The 19,778-nt window shown below is 41.1% G+C and overlaps 1 protein-coding gene across 6 annotated transcripts in view; it reads right to left on the bottom strand.

Annotated features, from left to right (window-relative positions):
* Window positions 1-19,778, bottom strand: part of RERE (arginine-glutamic acid dipeptide repeats) — a 401,731-nt gene that overhangs the window by 178,585 nt on the left and 203,368 nt on the right. For all 6 annotated transcript variants that reach the window (XM_054009348.1, XM_054009347.1, XM_054009349.1 and 3 more), the window contains exon 4: window positions 1,339-1,444. In XM_054009348.1, the coding sequence (XP_053865323.1) occupies window positions 1,339-1,444 (106 nt within the window). The remainder of the gene's footprint in view (window positions 1-1,338; window positions 1,445-19,778) is intronic.

Below are 19,778 nucleotides of genomic sequence, written 5' to 3'. Positions count from 1 at the left end.
TGTGCTGAAAGTCAGTGGTGTCATTTTGGCTGTGAAGAACATTTGTTGTCATATTTTAAAATAGGTAGTTAAAATCCAAAATGCAACCTTGACTATCGAGTCATCAATGATGCCTTTAATAATCCCTACTTAAGAACATAAAAATATTTTTAAACGCACAGACGATGCTACTTAATAGAAGGCATAAAGCTATGAAAAATGTGGGCTTTGGCCTTGTGCACATATTTCCTGGGTGAGAGTGAATCAGTGAGAGTGAATCATTAGACTCATGCAGATTTTACTACAGCACATACAAAAACGACCCTCCTAACATCACCATTAAAGAGAAAATATTCATAGATTTATACCACTATATGCCAATCTATTTGGATACTTAAATATGAATGGCAGTGTTCCATTTTTAAAGCATGATTTTTTTTTATTTTTATTTTTTTTTTGAGATCACAATTCACCTCCAAAGGTTTTCAGTGTTTTTGAGGCTGCCCCAAGGAAATTTCCAGCTAGGAAGAGTGGAATCAAGTTTTATGGCTCTCTTGAAGCCCAGGCAAAAATGATCCTGGAAGATTTAAGAATTCCTGTCTCTGCCACTATTAGGAAAATCAACAGTTTATTATTGTGCAGCTGGGATGGGACGTCAGAGGATGGAGCACTCGACAATTGCTCTGTTCTGTTCATTCCCTCTGAAGCATTTGGCATCGGCCGCTGTCGGAAGACAGGACACTGGGCTAGATGGACCATTGGTCTGACCCAGTATGGCCGTTCCTATTTAGTCCAAAAATTGGTGGGTGGAAGAGAGGGGAAAGAATCAGTTAGCAACGCTTCCAATGAAACACTAACTGTCGTACTATGTGACAGCGAGTACTAATACACATTAAGATAAGGCTAAATAACCACTCTTTGGCAAAAATTTAGATCTAATACAGTATGTCAGAGGCATCCAAGAGTAAAAGGGGCTACATGATTTATCCTTAACGCAACTTGATCTCATAAATGATAATTTGTATAGTCCAAAAAAACCTCAAGGGATGCCAATAACTTTACCCATCTGCTGTCTCCAAGTACAACATTAATACATACAGTACAGTAAATCATCATAACTGAGATGCAGCAGATTATAGCTGTGGTTAGGGCCCATATGCTGCTAAAATGAACCCGGGCATAGATATTAAAGGACCTCATCATCTGCATTCTAATGTCTGGTTCACACTGACAGTTCTTATCTCACATCCCTATGCATAAACATTGATCTTGTTTTCCACAGACTGGTAAGCACCCCTTGACTCCAGTAAATGTCCATGTAAAAGCAAGTTAAGACTGACACTACAGAGTATGACTCACCATTCTCGTTGTGTCGGTCCTGAACCAAATGTTGATAGACTGAATCTGGGACTTCCGACTGGCGATAGTACCATTTGACATTCATAAGGAGATGGTCCCGTTTGCTCTGAAAAAGAAGGTCTAAGGCATTACTGAAAAGGAATTGAGATCATGGCTGTCACACCCATCTTCCAAAGCACAGAACTCAAGTACCACTGAACAAAATCTGAGGTAAGGAGAATCAAAAGCAGAAAAATATTCATATAATGTAAAAAACCCCAAGGGCAGTGGAACTTGTAGCACAGAAGGCCTTCATCCTTAATAAGTCTAAAGAGAACAAGTGACATCCATTTCCATGCAACGTTAGGTGCGCTTGCTTGACCAGCCAACACCAACCCTGGAAGTGGAGAGTCGGCAGCATCCTAGGGTTCTCACTGCACTCAAGCAATCTTCTTACCCCTCAACTTCCAACAAATCCAAAGTAATGTTAGCCAGATACAGAGGAGCTGCAATTAGCTCCTTCTTGGCAGCAAAAAGAAGAGAAACCCAATGGGGCCATTTTTGGACAGCAGACTTCCCACAAGCCTTCCCAATGAGACACTGCTTTGCCCATCACGTTGAGGGCTCTTTGCTACATTCTTGTCTGGCACCAAAGATGTCACACTTTAAACCCAACATTTGCAAGCTCTGGATATTCAAGTTCTTTATAAGGGGAGAGATTGAGGCTCACCAGAGAATCTAACCACTGACTTGCTATGTCTATATTTATGAATCCCACCCCCAGTTACCAACTTCTCAACAGGAAGTTAAAATGTAAATACCTCTCACCAAGAGAATAATTTGTAGATAAAGAAAATTATGACACGTATAGAATCTTTGCTTTAATGTGTCTCTGAATCCCTCAATAGCCAATTCTTGCTGCTACTCCAGAACACTTAAGGAAACACAGGAAGGCCTAAAGGGAAATTAACATTCCTTCAGAATGAGGCAACTGTAAGCACAGAATGTTTATTTTTTACACTGCAATTCTCCTACCAATTCTAGACCACCCTTCAAATATTTAAATTTAGATTAAAAATATTTATGGATTGTTTAGTCTAAGTTCTTGCTGTCCCTCCTCCCCTTTAGCCTGTTATAACAATGTCTATTATTCTTATTTAATCAAAAACACACAACTTACAATTAAACACTGTTCTTTAAGCCTCTGGTTAAAAACACATGTCGTACCATAAAAGGGCCAGCTAGTGGCAGCATTGTGTCAAAAAAAGATCTCCAAACACTATTACTACCACGTGTGCTGTATACTACTTTGACTTAAAAACAGTTCAGAAAAACAAACTGCAATGAAAATGTGTCCAAGCTTTAGAGAAGAACCTGCGCTTCGTTAAAGATTTAGAGAAATAACGTAAAAGATAAATGACTTGTCTGATGTGCCAGGTTCGTTGGCTACCATCACTATCTCCGACAGTACCTTAAGTCAGCCCAATCTTTTTAAATCTCAGAGACATTTCATAGACAGAAAGGATAACCGTGGGTTTAAAGGTTTTGCTCTCCTCTTAATGCAAGTGCATAAATTCTCTTAATGGTAATGAGTTACATGCAAGCACTGGGGGAAAGAAAGCTTACCAGCCAGTAACTGCAGTTCTTTGGAAGAGTTGCCTCTGCATATTCCCAGGTGGGGAAATGTGCTCTCCCAGCACTGCAAACCTTTAGAAACTCTAGGAAAGCAGTGCTTACTGTATCCTCACCACCACTCCTCACAACACCGAAAGCTCAGACTGGAGGTCACAAGAGGCCACATGGTCTCTAACCACCTCAGTTCCTTTCACTAAACTCCAATGTCTTTCAGAGAGTAGAACTCCCACGATAAGAGGGAAGGTGCATGGGGAGCATGAAGATGCAGAAGCAACGCTCTCAAAGAACAAAACTACAATGTCCTCAAGGTGACCTCTCCATGTTCCCATTTGTAGGGTCTAGTAAGCACCACAATTCCCAAGAAGGAAGCATGAGGATTTTTAATTAAACAAAGATTGCAAAACTGCTCTCCCAAACCAAACCTCCACTACAGATGCCCAGTCAAGAGAAGAGTGCTGAGTAAATATGAGAAAAGAGCTTCAGGTAGAAGGCCTACAGATTTCTACAATGATAATGTTATGAAGGCAGGCTCTCAATGCCATCTTAGCCCTGGCAGAGTGAGCTCTAATAACCTGAGATACTGACACCATAGAAAATGCATGTCTCAATGCATCACCTAATCTGATTAGGTATGAACTGATTGCAGAAGCAAAAACTTCTAATGATTTCCCAAATATGTTAGGACAATCCAAAATCAAAACTCAAACTCTTCTGAATATCTAGGATAGGTAGGCTAGTTTCCCGCTGGTAAGAAGGTAGTTTGGGGAGATTAGTGGTCCGCTTTGAGTGGAACACTAGATGCTACTTTAGGTAAAAAATTTGGATGCAACAAAGGAGAACTTTCTCCTCTATGGAAGACCATGAATGCGTTTGCAGAGGGAAAGAACAGCAACCAAAGACCGCCACTCGCTTTTCTTGCGGATCTAATTAAAAATGCTGTTGTGAGAGAGGCAGAAGACAGAGCATTCAAAAGGTGCCTCCATTAACTGTCTCAGCCCCATTGAGATCTCACATGGGACAGGTTCTCTGACTGATGGAGATATTAAACAGTCTTTTGAGGGATCCTGCAACTGTCAGATGGCTGATGATTTTACAGTTGTCATTTGGTGGTAATGCAGGTAAGTGCTTCTTGATTGAGGACAAGGACAGGCTGAGACAAGATACCTTGGGAATAACGTAGTTCAAAATCAATTAAACGAGGGCAGAAAATGGAGACAGGCTATTTGCTGCCCACAGAGAAAACAGTTTCCATCTGGGGGAAACAACACATTAGCATGAAAGCTTTTATTGGATTGCAGCAAGACAATCCACACTCTTGCAGAACATGCTAGATCATAAATAGTCAGTGTCTCACGAGCCAAGCTCTGAGGTGAAAAGACCACAGATAGAGAAGCAGAATGGATTAGAACTCAGACTATCTAGTGATGGTACTCATGAGAGCCAGGAGTTCCAAGTATTACTCTCATCCAGCACAAGCTGGAATGACAAGAATGAACGAGGCACCTTGTCCTGTCTAATCACCAAAACAAGTAATGGAATCAGTGGGAAAGTATTTAGCAGATCTATGCTCTAGTCCAACAGAAGCAAACTTGTCATCAGGTTTCTGTCCATCTTTCCTCTGGAGCAAAACAGAAGACACTGTACTTCTGTTTCCTTCAGAGACAGATCTCTTTGGAAAGACATTCTCGCCTACAGGACAAGATGATCCAACTGCTTCACAGACTGCTCTGCTCATGTAGTCTGCAACTTAACTTGCCCAAGGACCTGCTTTCTTTGCCAGCAAGGCGGAAGAGCCACAGGATTAGTTCAATGAGTCAGACAAGTGTCAGAGGACCATCTCCTCCCAACATAACGAATATCAGAGAACCCCCTGTTTGTTAAGAGAGTACTGCTGTTGTGTCATCCATCACCATTTGTATTATGTGGTCTCTGAATAAAGATAAAGCAGATGTGAAAGCCTGTTATAGGGCCCACAGCTCTAGAACTTGATATGGAATTTGGCTTCTTATGGATTCCAGCCACCACGTTCTCACTTGTGAGTGAGTACCCAGCCTAGAATGGAGACATCTAGGATGGCTTCTGATGGAGAAGACTCCTGTCAGTACACTGTCCTTTAGTCCCCAACAAAGACAACAGTTAAGGTGTCTTCATGTCTTCTATGTTCAGAGCACAATTTACTGCCAGCCCATGAGATCCAAAATAACTCACTCCTGAGGGTTTGCCTTCAAGAGGCTCATGGCATGGCAAGTGTTGAAAAACCCTTCAGCGGAAGAACTCAGATGCAAGGGTATCAGTAAAGGTTTTCTTCTGACTATCTATGACCTAACTAGTGGCCCAGGGATTCCCTCTAAGTCTTGACAAGTGCAAGCGTAAGTCAGCTAATTGTCCACGTATGCATACAGACACATTTCCTGGTGCCTGAGGAATCCTGCCACCATGGCAAAACCCTTCGTGAACACTGCCTAGAAGCTACAATTCCTTTGTCACAACAGCTACCCAGACTCTTTGTTGTTTTTGTCACAACAGCTACCCAGGTAAGCCTCTAATGCCACCCTGGATGGTGCAGAAGCCAATCCTGACAGCTCCTGGAACAGGGAGTCCGAATCAGGAGTTACATTCTCCAGATCTGAAGGAGACCCACAACTGGATCACACCAGCACAAAACTGGAACTTAGCTAATGACAGAAGTGAATCAGCCTGGAGAGAGCCACACCATCACCAGAGATGGAGAGCTTGCCAGAGTTCTAAGGACACCTAAAGAAATACTTTGCCTTAGTTTTTAAATGAGGCTAAGGGGCAGTGGCAGGATGGCTAATGACAACAAGGATATGGAGATAGAAATTACCACATCCAAGGTGGAAGTCAAACTCCAACAGCTTAATGGGACTAAATTGGGGGGCCTGGATAATCTCTATCCTAGAATATTAAAAGAACTGGCACATGAAATTGCAAGCCCAATAGCAAGGATTTTTAATGAATCTGTAAACCTAGAGATCATACCCTATGACTGGAGAATTGCCAATATAGTTCCTAGTTTTAAGAAAGGGGGAAAATGTGATCCAGGAAACTACAGGCCTGTTAATTTGACCTCAATTGTATGCTAGGACTTGGAACAAATTTTGAAAGAGAAAGTAGTTAAGGATATAGAGGTGAACGGTAACTGGGATAAAATACAACATGGTTTCACAAAAACTAGATCGTGCCACACCAGCCTGAAATCCTTTTCTGAGAATGTTTCTAGACAAAGGAAATGCAGTAGATCTAATTTACCTGGATTTCAGCAAGCCATCTGATATAGTTCCACATTGGAAATTATTAGTTAAATCAGAAAAGATGGGGATTAATATGAGAATTGAAAGGTGGATAAGAAACTGGTTAATAAAGGGGTGACTACAATGGGTCATGCTGAAAAAAGAACTGTCAGGCTGGAGGGAGGTTACTAGTGGAGTGCCTCAGGGATTAGTCTTGTGAACAATTTTATTTAACATTTGTATTACTGACCTTGGCACAAAAAGTGAGAGTGTGCTAATAAAATTTGCGGATGACACAAGGTTAGTAAATAGCCAATACAGGAATATCATACAAGAAGATCTGGATAACTGTAAACTAAAGTAATAGAAATGGGATGAAATTTAATAGTGCAAAGTCATGCATTTAGGACTAACAACAAGAATTTTTGCCATAAACTGGGGACATCTCAGTTGGAAGTGACAAAGGAGGAGAAAGATCTGTCTGTATTGGTTGATCACTGGATGACTATGACGTGAAAAAGGCGAATGCAGTCCTAGGATGCATCAGTCAAGGTATTTCCAGTAGAGACAGGGAAGTGTTGGTACCATTATACAAGGCCCTGGTGAGACTTCATCTGGAATAATGTGTGCAATTCTGATCTCCCATGTTTAAGAAAGTATCAGGGGGTAGCCATGTTAGTCTGTATCCACAAAAACAACAAGGAGTCTGGTGTCACCTTAAAGACTAACAGATTTATTTGGGCATAAGCTTTCATGGGTAAAAAGCCCACTTCTTCAGATGCATGTTTAAGAAAGATTCATTCAAACTGGAACTGGTGCAGAGAAGGACTATTAGGATGATCCAAGAAATGGAAAACCCACCTTATGAGAGGAGAGTCAAAGAGCTTGGCTTGTTTAGCCTAATCAAAAATAGGCTGAGGGGAGATAGGATTGCTCTCTATAAATATATCAGAGGGTTTCTAAGCATCAGAGGAGTGAAGTTCTGGAACAGCCTTCCAAGTGGAGCAGAAAACCCTAACTGGCTTTAAGATTGAGTTTGATAAATGTATGGAGGGGATGGTATGATGGGACTGCCTACAATGGTTTGTGGGCCATCGACGACTGCCAGTAGCAAAAATCCCCAACTGCTGGAGACAGGACACTAGATGGAGAGGGTTCTGTTACTATAGAGAATTCTTTCCCAGGTATCTGCCTGGCGATTCTTACCCACATGATCAGAGTCTAACTGATCACCATATTTGGAGTCGGGAAGGAATTTTGCCACGGGTCAGATTGTGCGAGAAGCTGTGGCCCAGGCCGGGGTAGGGGGGCGGCCTGTTCTTGGGAGTCTTGGCCTTGAGTCTCTTCCACTCCCAGCGGCTGGCCTGCAGCTCATAGAGGTCGCTGCTGTACTTGCCGTACTCCCCCATGCCCCCAAAGACCAGCAACCGGGTGCCGTCGCACATGAAACCATAGGCAGCGCAGCCGGGAGGAATGTCGCCCCGCACGGCCGGGATGAACCACTGGTTGGTGGCTGTGTTGTAGACGTGCAGCTCATCAACGATGCCCTCATTCCCGCCCCCGAAGACAATGATCAGCTCCTTGATGGCCATGGCGCAGTGCCCGTGGCGGGGCCGGGGCACGGGGCCTGACCAGCCCACCACCCACTTCCAGCGGGGCTGCAGGAGCACAGGGACACCGGGGTGCCCCCACTGGGGGGGGACGGCAAGGCCACTGCCATGGCCCCTCTCGCTGTCCGGACGGGGATGGAAAGTGGCTGCTGGACGCCAGGCGCCTTCATACCGCCCTGGGAGCCGCCATCTTGCGCCTGCTGTGTGAGGGGAGCCGCTCTTCCTTCCTCCTGCCCGGCACAGCCGCGGGCACCTGGGGGGGGGGGAATACTTCCTCTGCAGCATGGGGCACAGGTCACTTGCAGGGTGAAACTAATGTAAATGATGGATTCTCTGTAACCTGAAGTCTTTAAACCATGTTTTGAAGACTTCAGTAACTCAGCCAGAGGTTAGGTGTCTATTTCAGGAGTGGGTGAGGTTCTGTAGCCTGCAATAGGCAGACAGTCAGACTAGATGATCACAATACTCCATTCTGACCTTGAAGTCTATGAGTCTGGTATTACAGGAAGAGCTGGAGGCAAGTTTGGCACCAAGTAAGCGAGACCCAAGACCTCTGATCTGCCTATCCATTCCAGGTAGCCACAGCAACATTTATTCTTCCTTGTCTCTGACAACACCAAGTCCCTCAGTGCAAAGAACCAACCAAACTCAGCAACCTCTTAGTTCTGCTTTTCTGTCCCTCAAGCATAAGGGTAAGTACTCATGAATGCTGAGTATCAGTAAGATACGAGATCCAAGGAGAGTTAGACACCAATTAGATAAAGGCTTCCCATGTAGACAGACAGACTGTGGCCCCAAGGAAATCATACCAGCTAATTCCTATCTGGAAAGTGGCACCATCTAAGTTTCTGGCACCTCAGCATCACCAGACTGACAGGAGCCTGGTTCCCATTCAATTGCATTTCCATTCTGGAAGTGGCAGTGAGTTTTCCTTTTAATTGGTACCCAAGGTAGGTGGTAGTTCTGGCACTGATAACTTCTGCTCTCTATCCCCTCACTTCCCAGACAGGAACAGGACCCCGAACAAAGGATGGATCTGGGGACTTCCTGGCTCATAGGCCTTCCTCAAGAGGAAGGCTTGGAATCAAGTATGCTTGTACTTTTGTGCCAAAACTGGACCACCAGGCTGAACCACCACCAAGGAATAGCTTTCCCCAAGGCACAGGAGGCAGCCATATGTGCAACCAGGAAGATGGAGGGGCCTGAAATATGCAATTTAAACCTAGTATGTGTTATCTTTTGGATAGGATGTGATGTCCAAAACCAAAAGCCAGAGGTGGACCGGGAATGTGAACTGTGACTACCTACAATTACTGTTCTAAAATGTAGCTAAACTATTAAGAGTTTGAACTGTAACAGGAAATCAACAGGAGAGTTTGGGGCAAAAAACCCTATGCCACACACACATGATTCTGCAGGCACACAGCAAAGCTCGCCATGTAAAAGAAGAAAATAAAGCAGTTGAGCGTATAGGCTCATATAACCTCAGCTCTGACCATTCAGTGACATGAGGGGATACTGCTGCAATCCCAAAGGGCACTGCCTTCCTGGAAACCTGGAAAACCAAAGCTTAGCAGCACTGTAGGAGGCATCTCACAAGTGGGGATATGGAGAGGCCACTTTTTTTTTTTTTTTTTTTTTTTTTTTTTGATAATTTCTTAAAGGTCCACTACACTTTATCAAGTTAAAGACAGACTTGTGGCTAAAAGAGAACTAGGAGATTTGGGCTCCATTCCAGTTTCTGCCATCGACCTCCTGTACAACCATGGGCAGATTACTTAATGTCTCTCTGTCCCTCAGTTCTCTGATCCATAAAATAGAGTTGATAGTACTTCCTTCTCTAGCAGGGGTGTGGAGGGTTAATTCATTAATATTTATAAAGAACCCCAAGATCCTTGGATGCAGCACTGGACACAGGTCACTTGCAGGTTTAAAGTAGTGTAAATGGTGGATTCTCTAATGTGAAGTCTTTAAATCATGATTTGAGGACGTCAGTAACTCAGCCAGAGGTCACAGGTCTATTACAGGAGTGGATGGGCGAGGTTCTGTGGCCTGAAATGTGCAGGAGGGCAGACTAGATGATTATAATCGCCCCTTCTGACCTTAAAGTCTATGAGAAGGTGCTATTAGAAGGTCAAAGTACAATATAAATATACTTTATTTTAAGGCATGTTGCTTGTTGTCTGTTATTTTGGTAGGGAAAAACAGTTATTTTTCAGCAAATCCAAGGTTTCATGTAAAGCCTTATTCCCGCTGCTCACAGTCTGCCCACTCCCTGGGTTCATCTTACTTCACCTTCTAATTTGAAGATGACTAGCAGCAGAACTAAGCAAATGGTAGAGATTTGGGTAGAGACGGGGGAGGGAGAAATCCCCATTTAGACAGCAATTAATTTTGGCAGTCTTTTTACCCATAGAAAGCCAGAAGTCTTAAATATTTGGCTTCATACTGAGTGCCTGTGGCAACCCTAACAGTAACACATGCTAGCAGATATTCCAGTTCTGTTTAAACTGGAAAATACTTGCCAATACCCATCTACTGGTGTTATTTTCACCCCAGGCCCACTAGTATCTCTTTTATTTTAGGTTTTATTTTTTCCCTACAATCCACACCTCCAAATTGAATAAAACAAAGGTATGTCTGCATCGCATCCCCTTGCCAGTTTCACACAACTCATCAGTTTCAACAAAAAGTGGCACAGAGATCCAGGTCAGCAAGAATTACACACAGGAGGTAGCAATCTACAACCCCTTCGATGCAGCATTTGAAGAGACTCTGGAAAAGGTGAACTGACTCAGTGGGCTTGATTTAAAGAAAAAAATTAACCCCCTAAATTGAAAGCCTTGATTGTAGCTTTTAATTTTTCTTGTTGTTGGCTTTGTGATATTAAAAAGGGAAATTATTTCACAGTATGGGGGGGGAGGGTGCAACTGTGGGCTGAGTAGCAAGTTTTATTTAGATTTCCCTTTTACACAAAGGTACCTAACAGAGTTTACATGGTAGTGGCCTGAATTCAGAATATATTTGCCATGTTGCCTTAGCCACGTACCTATGAAATACTTGAAAATGAATCCAACAAAGGAGCCCACCTGTTACAAAATTAGAAGACCACTACAGTGCAGAGCCTGTATTTCAGACAGTGTAACATGTGAGGAAACATTCCCTTAAAATAAATAGATGAGTGATTTAAACATGCATTTCTTGGGCTGATGGCATGGGGCTTCTAATTAATGCACAATGAGGTTAATCAAGCTGATCTCAATGAATCTCACCTTCTTAACGATGGGAGTAACCCAGACTTGAAAATCAAAATTATGCTAACAAACTTTTAAAATTAGTTAGAGGAAGGAATGATGCCTACCAAAGGAGACCACAATCATGAGCACAGGTTATTGTGGGGTTATCCCCTTAAAGTAATTAAATATAGTTGTTGTTGTTTTTAAACGATGGTGTCTTCAAAGGATACTGATTGGGTTAATTGAACAAAAAGTCGCCCTACACTGAACCCTGCCACTCGATTTCAGGAACAGTACTGACTGCTTTAGATTGATAGTTCCAATTATAGTCCTGAAGAGGCAAATAAAGGGGGGGGGAGGGAATTAGAGGGGCTTTTATACCATAGAAAAAAGTTTTTCTTCTCTGTCTTTACCCTTTCTATGAAACTCAGAGGCACGAATAATACACTTTTAGAACTTTGCAACTGGGGTGGGAAAGAAGGTGGTATTAAATATTTGGTTGCATAACCAGAGTTTCAAAGTTCTGTGGATAATCACATTTGCAGACATCTTTTGGGGTATGGAAACAAAGCACCAATTTCCTGTGCTTTGCACCCCTAAAAGGAAAATTACTGCAGTAAAATGGGCACTTGAAATGCAATTTAAAAGAAAGAACAGGGTAGAAACTCTGCCAGCTGACTAACCCGTCAGCCAGACGAGAACTGAATGTACAGACACCATGTTTCAAAATGGAGGGGCACAATTTACTCCAAAATGCTGACTCGTTCCTTCTTTTGCATCATGCAATGCACCTATATGGCAGGACAATGGCTGCAAGCAAAATGCAGAAACAACAAAACACGTTGTTGTTTACAATCGAGATGTGCAAATAACTAGTTCTATATAAACCCCTAGACAGATGATGCAACTAAAAATACGCTGACATACTAATTTGCTGCAATCTTTGCTCCACCAATATCAGAAAGTATTTTTCAAATCAGAGCTACCTTTTAAGGTCTCTTGTTACAGTGATTGCGCTTTTTGTTCAATTAATTTAAAAGCATAATCTTGAAAATTGTTCTGAATGTCTACTCTCCAGCAGGGCATTTTTTTAAAATCTGATCTTCCACTCTCACTGAAATTATAAAATGTCTATGAGAATCTTGCTCCTTACAATTAGATCAGTCTTTGCAACAAAATTCCTAGACATACTGTACTGCATGCCAAGTTTCCAAGTCAAACTATAGTCAGTTACAGAGTAGATTGTACCACGATGTCTCAAGATGCCAACTTTTGTGACAGCCTTTTTTTTTTTTAGGAAGCGTGTGCACACACCAGAACAAACGTCCTCTTGTTAATGAAGTGTTACATAGATCTTTTAAAGACGTTCATACGAAAGCTACAGACAGGCGGATATCTATGAAATTCAGAACTAGCATGCATCTTGAGAATGGCAACTGTTTTTAAGTTTCATTTTATTGAATTTAGAAGGTTCTCTTTGCCATTTAGCTTCTCTCTTTCACTAAATAAAAATTGTGTCATCTACTGCTGGAATATTTCAAAATAAAAGAGCATGTGGGTTTTTCCAACCACAGATACCGAAAATAAAGACTATACCTGGCTTGTAAATAAAACATGTTACTGTTAGCAACCAGTTTGCAACACAAACACTTAATCCATTTCCACGTGAAATAAATTATCCCTTTATTCTGGAGTATGAACTACAATCCCAAGTAGCCTATAAAAGTGGCACAAGTATCTTCTGGGTTCAATTAAATTAAATTTGACAAATCAAAAATAGCAAGCCTCTTTTTTAACAGACGTTTTTTAAAAACCTAGCTATTGCACATTAATATTCAAATCTCTTGTAAAGCTTTCACAGGGTCAGAATATCTTCCCAGGGTTATGATTAACAAATTGTGCAAATGGTCACAGATGTCCCACAGATCCTCTCCAAGTGTTTAAGCAGTTTCTCTCATTACTTGCCCTATTTAGTTACTATGTTAAATCACAAGTAGCTTTGGAAGCAATATACAGTACATTGGAGATGACAGATGGACACGCTGGATTCAGTGAGCAGTAGCTATTTAAAAGCGGCAAACTAGAAGGTGGAAAACAAGGAAAAGGAAAATTTCTCCCTCCTTTAAAATTCCTATTTAGAACTGAAATCCTTTACACAAAAAGATCAGCTGATAAATTCTAGGATAAGAGATGTTAACACATTAACTTAAATGTTTAAAAATAACCTCCCCCTTTAAAAGAAATACTCTACATGCTGCAATGTGCAGACGCTCTGACCCACAAAACTAGTTTTTAAATTGACATTATCTTTCATTATTGTGGATTATTTGCATGTATTAACAATCTTTTGAACAATGTTTGTCTCTGAAAAGGAATAATTTTTTGTTCCAGGAAACAGTTCCAATTATGCTTAACACCACAGAACGGACCTGTCTTTAATCAAAGGGCAGTAGATTTGGCTTGCTTCACTGATTGATTTTTTTCCCCTGCGTGTAGAATTGCTACCAACGTTTTGTCTCCTGCTGTAGGAGAAATTACTTCAGTACTTGCTTATTTTCAAATGAAAACCAGGAATACTTTTATTAACCCTCTGGAAAAAAATCAAAGTCAGAAGGTGAAGACATTGTGGCAGGCATGTATTTTCTTCCTGTTTTAGGCTGAAAGGGTTGGTTCCAGGCTTCCTCAAGGTCACCACCGCACCCTCAGGACAGCACTTTGTGCTCTTGATTTCTTGACTAAATTATGAAAATACCAAACAGCTGTTTATAAACCAAAAACCCAGCTTGGCAACATAAAGGTCATCTTTAGAACTGAAACACGTGCATTTTTAGAAAGTACTCAGCATATTTATTTAGAAATTAATATTGTTCACCATCAATTTTATACGAACATGAGTGGTGATGCAAATTATTGCTAGTAAACATAGTAATATTGTCCAAAAAATTAGAGTGCTCAGGATTCAGCAAGGAAGACAGATAGTAACGATATTAGTAAGAGTATTAAATATGGTGCTATTTAATCTTCCCTGCACCTCAAATGAAACAATTCAAGGAGGCTGCCTTTTGGCTCCTGTCCTCTTAACCTGAACCAACACAAAGACGGCAACCTTTAAACCTGTTAGTGTTATCTAATGACTGTTCCATCTACAAGAGCTTTTCTAATAGAAACATGCCTTGATGGCTTATCTCAGTGCACAAGCCAGGCCACAAAGAACCGTCGGCTTGATTGAGCACCGTAATGGAAGGCAGGAAATGAGAAGGCTTGGTTAAGCCGCGGATAATCGATCAGCGTATTCAGTGAAGTGTGAGCTGAGCTAAGAATAAGCTGCTTGGGGTATCAAATATTGCGGTTTCCAGAGTAAAGTCCTATTTCTGTGATCTATATAGGAGAAATAATAATTTATTGACAAAACAATATAGGATTTTTTCACGTCTCCCTCTTGACATTTTATGATTGTTTACAGCAAAAAATTCTCTCTACCCCCTCTCCCTACAACTTTAATAGATGAAACTGCTTCTGGAATTCATGAAGCCACTTCAGTATGGTGCAAATTAATTCATGGCCTTGTTTGTCGTTAACTCTTAGAAATCTATGAAATATTGTATTTGCCTCTTTCTCCCCCTCAAAATCTAAACATTTATACTTCTCTACATACATACAAACACTCACAGACAAATCTTTGGGAGCATACTATTCCTAAAGATTACATAAGCATGATTACATAGTTAAAACACCGTTTTTCTATCTACACATACAAGACATGGATATTCCTTGGGGCATGGCCATGCTGCCCACAGTTTGGACTACGGGAATGTGAACAGCAGCATGCCCCAAAATCCTGCACTGTAATTCCCTTGTGTGGCTGTGGTAGGTACAAACTTGAAGGTCCCTAGTAGTACTGTTTGAAGAGGACCTGGGAACCTTTAAGTTCTCGTCCACAGCGGCCACAGAGGAGAGTTACTGCACAGTACTTTGCTGCACACAGCAATTCATGCCCCCATAGTCCGAACTACGGGGCAATGTAGACATGACCTTAGTTTGATGAGAATTACACTAAGTGTAAAAATCCTACATCTGAATTTCTATAAGATTTAAACCACTGCTGTTCAGAAACACACGTGTATTATATATAAAGCGTGTTTAAGTTTGTGTAGAACTGGTTCAGGTTTAAATCATCATAAAACGGTGTACAAATCCCATAAACTGCTTTGAAAATGTCAACCTACATACGTGCATGCACACATTATGCAACTGTTGTTGTTGTTGTTACTGTTGCCTTAAGCCTACACATTTGAACGCATGAGGGTTTCTCTTTATTTTGGGGTTACAAGGAGAATCAGAATCAGTCTTAAAATGGGACTAGAACTGCAATCTCAACAGCTCCCTCTCCATAACACACATACCCAATTCTTGCAGAGACGGAGCTGGAACACTAGTTTTTTAGTTCCTATCTGCTACTTCAGATGAAGAAAGAGCTCTGTTGACCATTAGCTACAAAAAGACCCTCTTACTCATCTGATACTACAGCCAGGTAATAAAACAACAATATCTATCTCTTACGTAGCACTGCTTCTCAGTACAGCTACATGTACAATTACAGCTTATTTTATTCAAATAGCAGCGTCTCAAGGAAATGTATTAACTCTATGGGAAATATGTAGGTATAACCAACAAGTAAGGGGAGATAAAAAGAAAATGTCAAATAAGTATTTTTTTTAAATGACTAAACTAAAGCAAACAAACACTAATTTACCCTGAAGGCAAAGGAGAATGCCTCTGCAAATGTTCAGGTCAAACCAGGTTTTCTAAGCAATAAAAAGATTTTTTTTAATGGGCGCTGGGTGCAACCTTCACTGTGAATAGGCTTCCACCTGTCCTTAAGGCCATGGTTACACTACGGAGCTTACAGCGGCACAGCTGTCTCCTGAAGTGCTACTACCGCAGATGCTCTATGACAATGGCAAAGCTCTCCCCTTGACTTCATTACTCCAGCCCCTATGAATAAACGTAGCTATGTCAGAGAGAGACGTTCTCCCGCTAACATAGCGCTATCCACACCAGCGCTTAGGACCCTAGTCCAAAGTGGCATTATGCATGGATGTCAATTTCTCAGTGCAAAGCATTCTCCCAGGACAAAATAAATCCTCCAATCAGATACACCTTCTTGTTTAAAGCAAAAAGCTACTTCAGTTACCTTAAAACTTGCATCCCCTATAGACTTATTGTCTTTCTATTCACTAACATGAAATCAGCTAAGATTAGAGAAACCACATTAAAGAGACTGCCCCTGCCCCAAAGAACTTACAAGTGTTATACCTAAGAAAGTTCCATTCAATCAACAGTTCAGGGGCTCAAACTTCATCAGTAGAAGGTTCTTCTAAGGGATTAGAGTACTGGATTAGCTCAAAGTATAAGTATTTTGAGCCACCAACTCAACTACTTTCACACAGGGAGATAGGAAGCTCAGTATTTATTATTATTTATTTGTATTATTGAAGCACCAAGGAATCCCAGTCATGAACAAAGAGTCCATTGTGAAACTGTTTAATACATTAAAGTAATTCTTATGAGACATCCAAGGTTAACGCCAAACAATTCACATCATGACAAAAAAAACTCTGCACTCCAAAGACAGTACAGCAAACTGTTTGATGAACACCAATCTCACAAACAACCAATTACATGAACCTCTTTTCTTCAGATGGAAAAAAACGGAATGCAACTGTGGTGTTGATTCCTCATTTCAATGCCTTCAGTACATTGGAAATCGCTTTGCAGAGAGTTGAACAGTAAGAAGAAACTGATGCAGTGCACCATACTGCTACCTACGCACCATAGTTATATAATTTTGAGGTGTTCAGTTTTATGAACTTTATGATTTTATTAACTCCTCAACCCCCAACCATAAAATAAGGATTCTACTGTATTCTGAAAGACAATCCTCTCCAATATACTATCAAGGTAACACCATGCACAAAGAGTTGGTTATTGTTGTGAGAACATATTCACTCCTTAGCCACCCCCACACTGCTTGTTGCCATAAATGGAGTTGGTTAGTTTCACAGCAGTTGCTCTGTCTGTTTGGTTCCCAATGAACAGAAGAAATGGGTGTGTGTCAGTGATTCCGCTCAACATCAGGGGAAAGCTGGCATTGATTATGCAGAATATCAGCTTGTGCATATTGGTGGATCTAGGGACATAGGAGGGAAGGAGAACATAAAGAAGATTCCCATAGAACATTTGTACAGCAAATATACATTTCCCTGCAGTGTACAACCCAAAATGACAACAATGTGCATTTGGAGTGAGACTGATCCTAAAAAGAAGTAAAACTGAGTAGGCCTAGTCTCATGGTCCAACCCTGAAAAAATGCTAAAAAGAAAAACAGCGAACAATAAAATGGACTGCGAAAGTGTTATTAATTCTAACACACAATGTTGATAATAGAGGCAAAGGTTTTTTTAAAATAAACTAATTTGTTTGGTCAGCGTTCCTTTAAGGTACAAAGCTATTAAAGCATCAAACACAAAGCATACTGTTGTATACAAAAACCAAATAGAGCAGGAGTGTTTCAAGAAAAGTGCTGTTTAGGTTACTGTTACAGGTAAAACGGTATTTGCAGAACTGCATATTCTGCCATATGTGTAGAACTTGCATGTAAGTCGCATGAAAACAAGTGCAGACGAGAGCGGATAAACCAAATGGGGGGTGGGGAGGAGGGGAGAAGGGACAGTCTAGCCAGCACTGCTTGCAATATACCTATAATCTGTTTATGGATATTTTGAACTCAGAGTTCCATTATACAAATTCCAACTTCAAAAATAAACTTAATTTGATTTAATCTTTCACCCAAAAAGAGGTTTGAAATTTGTATCCAATTTAGTTTTTTATTATTAGAAACCTACTTTATTATTAGGGCCTTTGCTAGTTATTTAACACTGGCCAAATTGCCTATACAGCTTAACTGCCGTTCTGCAACAGACAAATGTTTAACCTAGAAGCAGGCAAAACAAATACATCTTCTAGATTTAGACTCCAGCCTTTAATCCCAGCACCACACCCTTTAATTACAAAGGGGGGAAATCCTTTGAAAAATTCACTGCTTTTTTTTTTTTAAATGACCTTTACACTGTGACTAGAAGATAATTACTGTGTAGGTGCCTTGCCTGAATTATTTCCGAACCATAGTCACATATTAGTCCTCCCTCAGCGCAGGACGAGATGACCTCTTGAGGTCCCTTTGGGTATATCTACACAGCAAAGAAAAATCCATGGGTTGCCCGTGCTAGCCGACTCAGGTTTGCAGGGCTCTCAGGCTGTGGGGTTGTTTCATTGCTGGGTAGACTTCCAGGCTTGGGCTCAAGCCCAAAGTCTGGGACCTTCTCACCCCGCAGGATCCCAGAACTTGGGCTTCAGCCGAAGCCTGGTAGTTTATACAGCAATGAAACAGCCTCACAGCCCGAGTGGGTTGGCACAGGCCAGCCGTGGGTTTTTCTTTGCTGTGTAGACATACCCTTTCAGGCCTATATTTCTAAGATGATAATCACAACAATCAGGAGAATGATATAGGAGAGCAAAAGTCCTTCAAAGCATTTTGGTAGGATTTGCTTCTCTCCCAAAAAAGGTAAAACCCTCACTTCCCTCCTTTTCATCTGGGGGCATCACAGTTAAAAAGAGAACCTGAGAGCATTGTTATGTTTAGATGACTCAGTACATCAAACACCAGGTGTTGTATGTGTCTAGGTGCTTCCAATATGTAAGCAGTACATGCAACGCAAAGTTGACACACCTTAATTCACATTTTCAAGGAGAAAAGGACAGATATGACTCATAATATTTTAGGTAATTAACAGAAGAGATTTTTGTTTTATTTTAAACAGAAGTATTTTTCCTACAAACTTTCAGCTTTACTGGAAACACAGCCGCTTACTAAGCCCAAATCTAGCAATGTGCCTGTTTTCGTACAAGATACCTAAGTGTGTTGACATTCTCTAAACTTCAGTACAATTTTATACTACAAACCAAATAACTTCATTTTAGCCAAGAAAAAAACTATACTAAAAAAATAAAACTGGCTTCCTTAATATAAAACTAGCAAACTGTTTCACAAGGGTCATGGGTCATTGCTTAGTATCTCATTTAATCCCATTGTGGTATCTTTCTGCTCTGCTTCCCTTTTATATTCTTTGAATTCCACTCTGCGGTGCATGGTGTCAGATGAGCCACGCGGAAACATGCACTAACCACACTGTTACAGCATACAGCTATGCAGGAACAAACCTGTTTAATTATAGCTTTCAGCGCTAGAAAAAGCATATCTACCATATCTACTTTTTTTTGGCGTCAAAATCTTAAGCATACATTGAAAAATAGAGTGTTTTTACTTAGAGGTCATTCATTTGTGGGAGAAAACAAGCAGTATTCTATAACATTATCTACTCTATTGCTACAAAGCCTTTTACCTCATACCCTTTTGTACTTCATGCTCAGTTAACACAGGGTAGATTTACACTACATTCACAGGGTGTGTCTGCAGCTCATACAGACATACCCAAGTTAGTTCAGGTACTGGTAGCAGTGAAGATGGAGCAACGTACGCTTCAATGCAGGCTAGCCACCTAAGTAATTACCCAGGATCTTGGGCAGGCATGTACAGCCCACATTGAAGTACATGGTGCCATGGCCTCACTAGTGCCAGTATCCAAGCTAGCTAAATTAAAACTAAATCC

This window comes from Malaclemys terrapin, chromosome 19, assembly GCF_027887155.1.
Source record: "Malaclemys terrapin pileata isolate rMalTer1 chromosome 19, rMalTer1.hap1, whole genome shotgun sequence".
NCBI classification, from domain to species: domain Eukaryota; kingdom Metazoa; phylum Chordata; order Testudines; family Emydidae; genus Malaclemys; species Malaclemys terrapin.
This window is presented reverse-complemented; position numbering and strand designations above follow the sequence as displayed.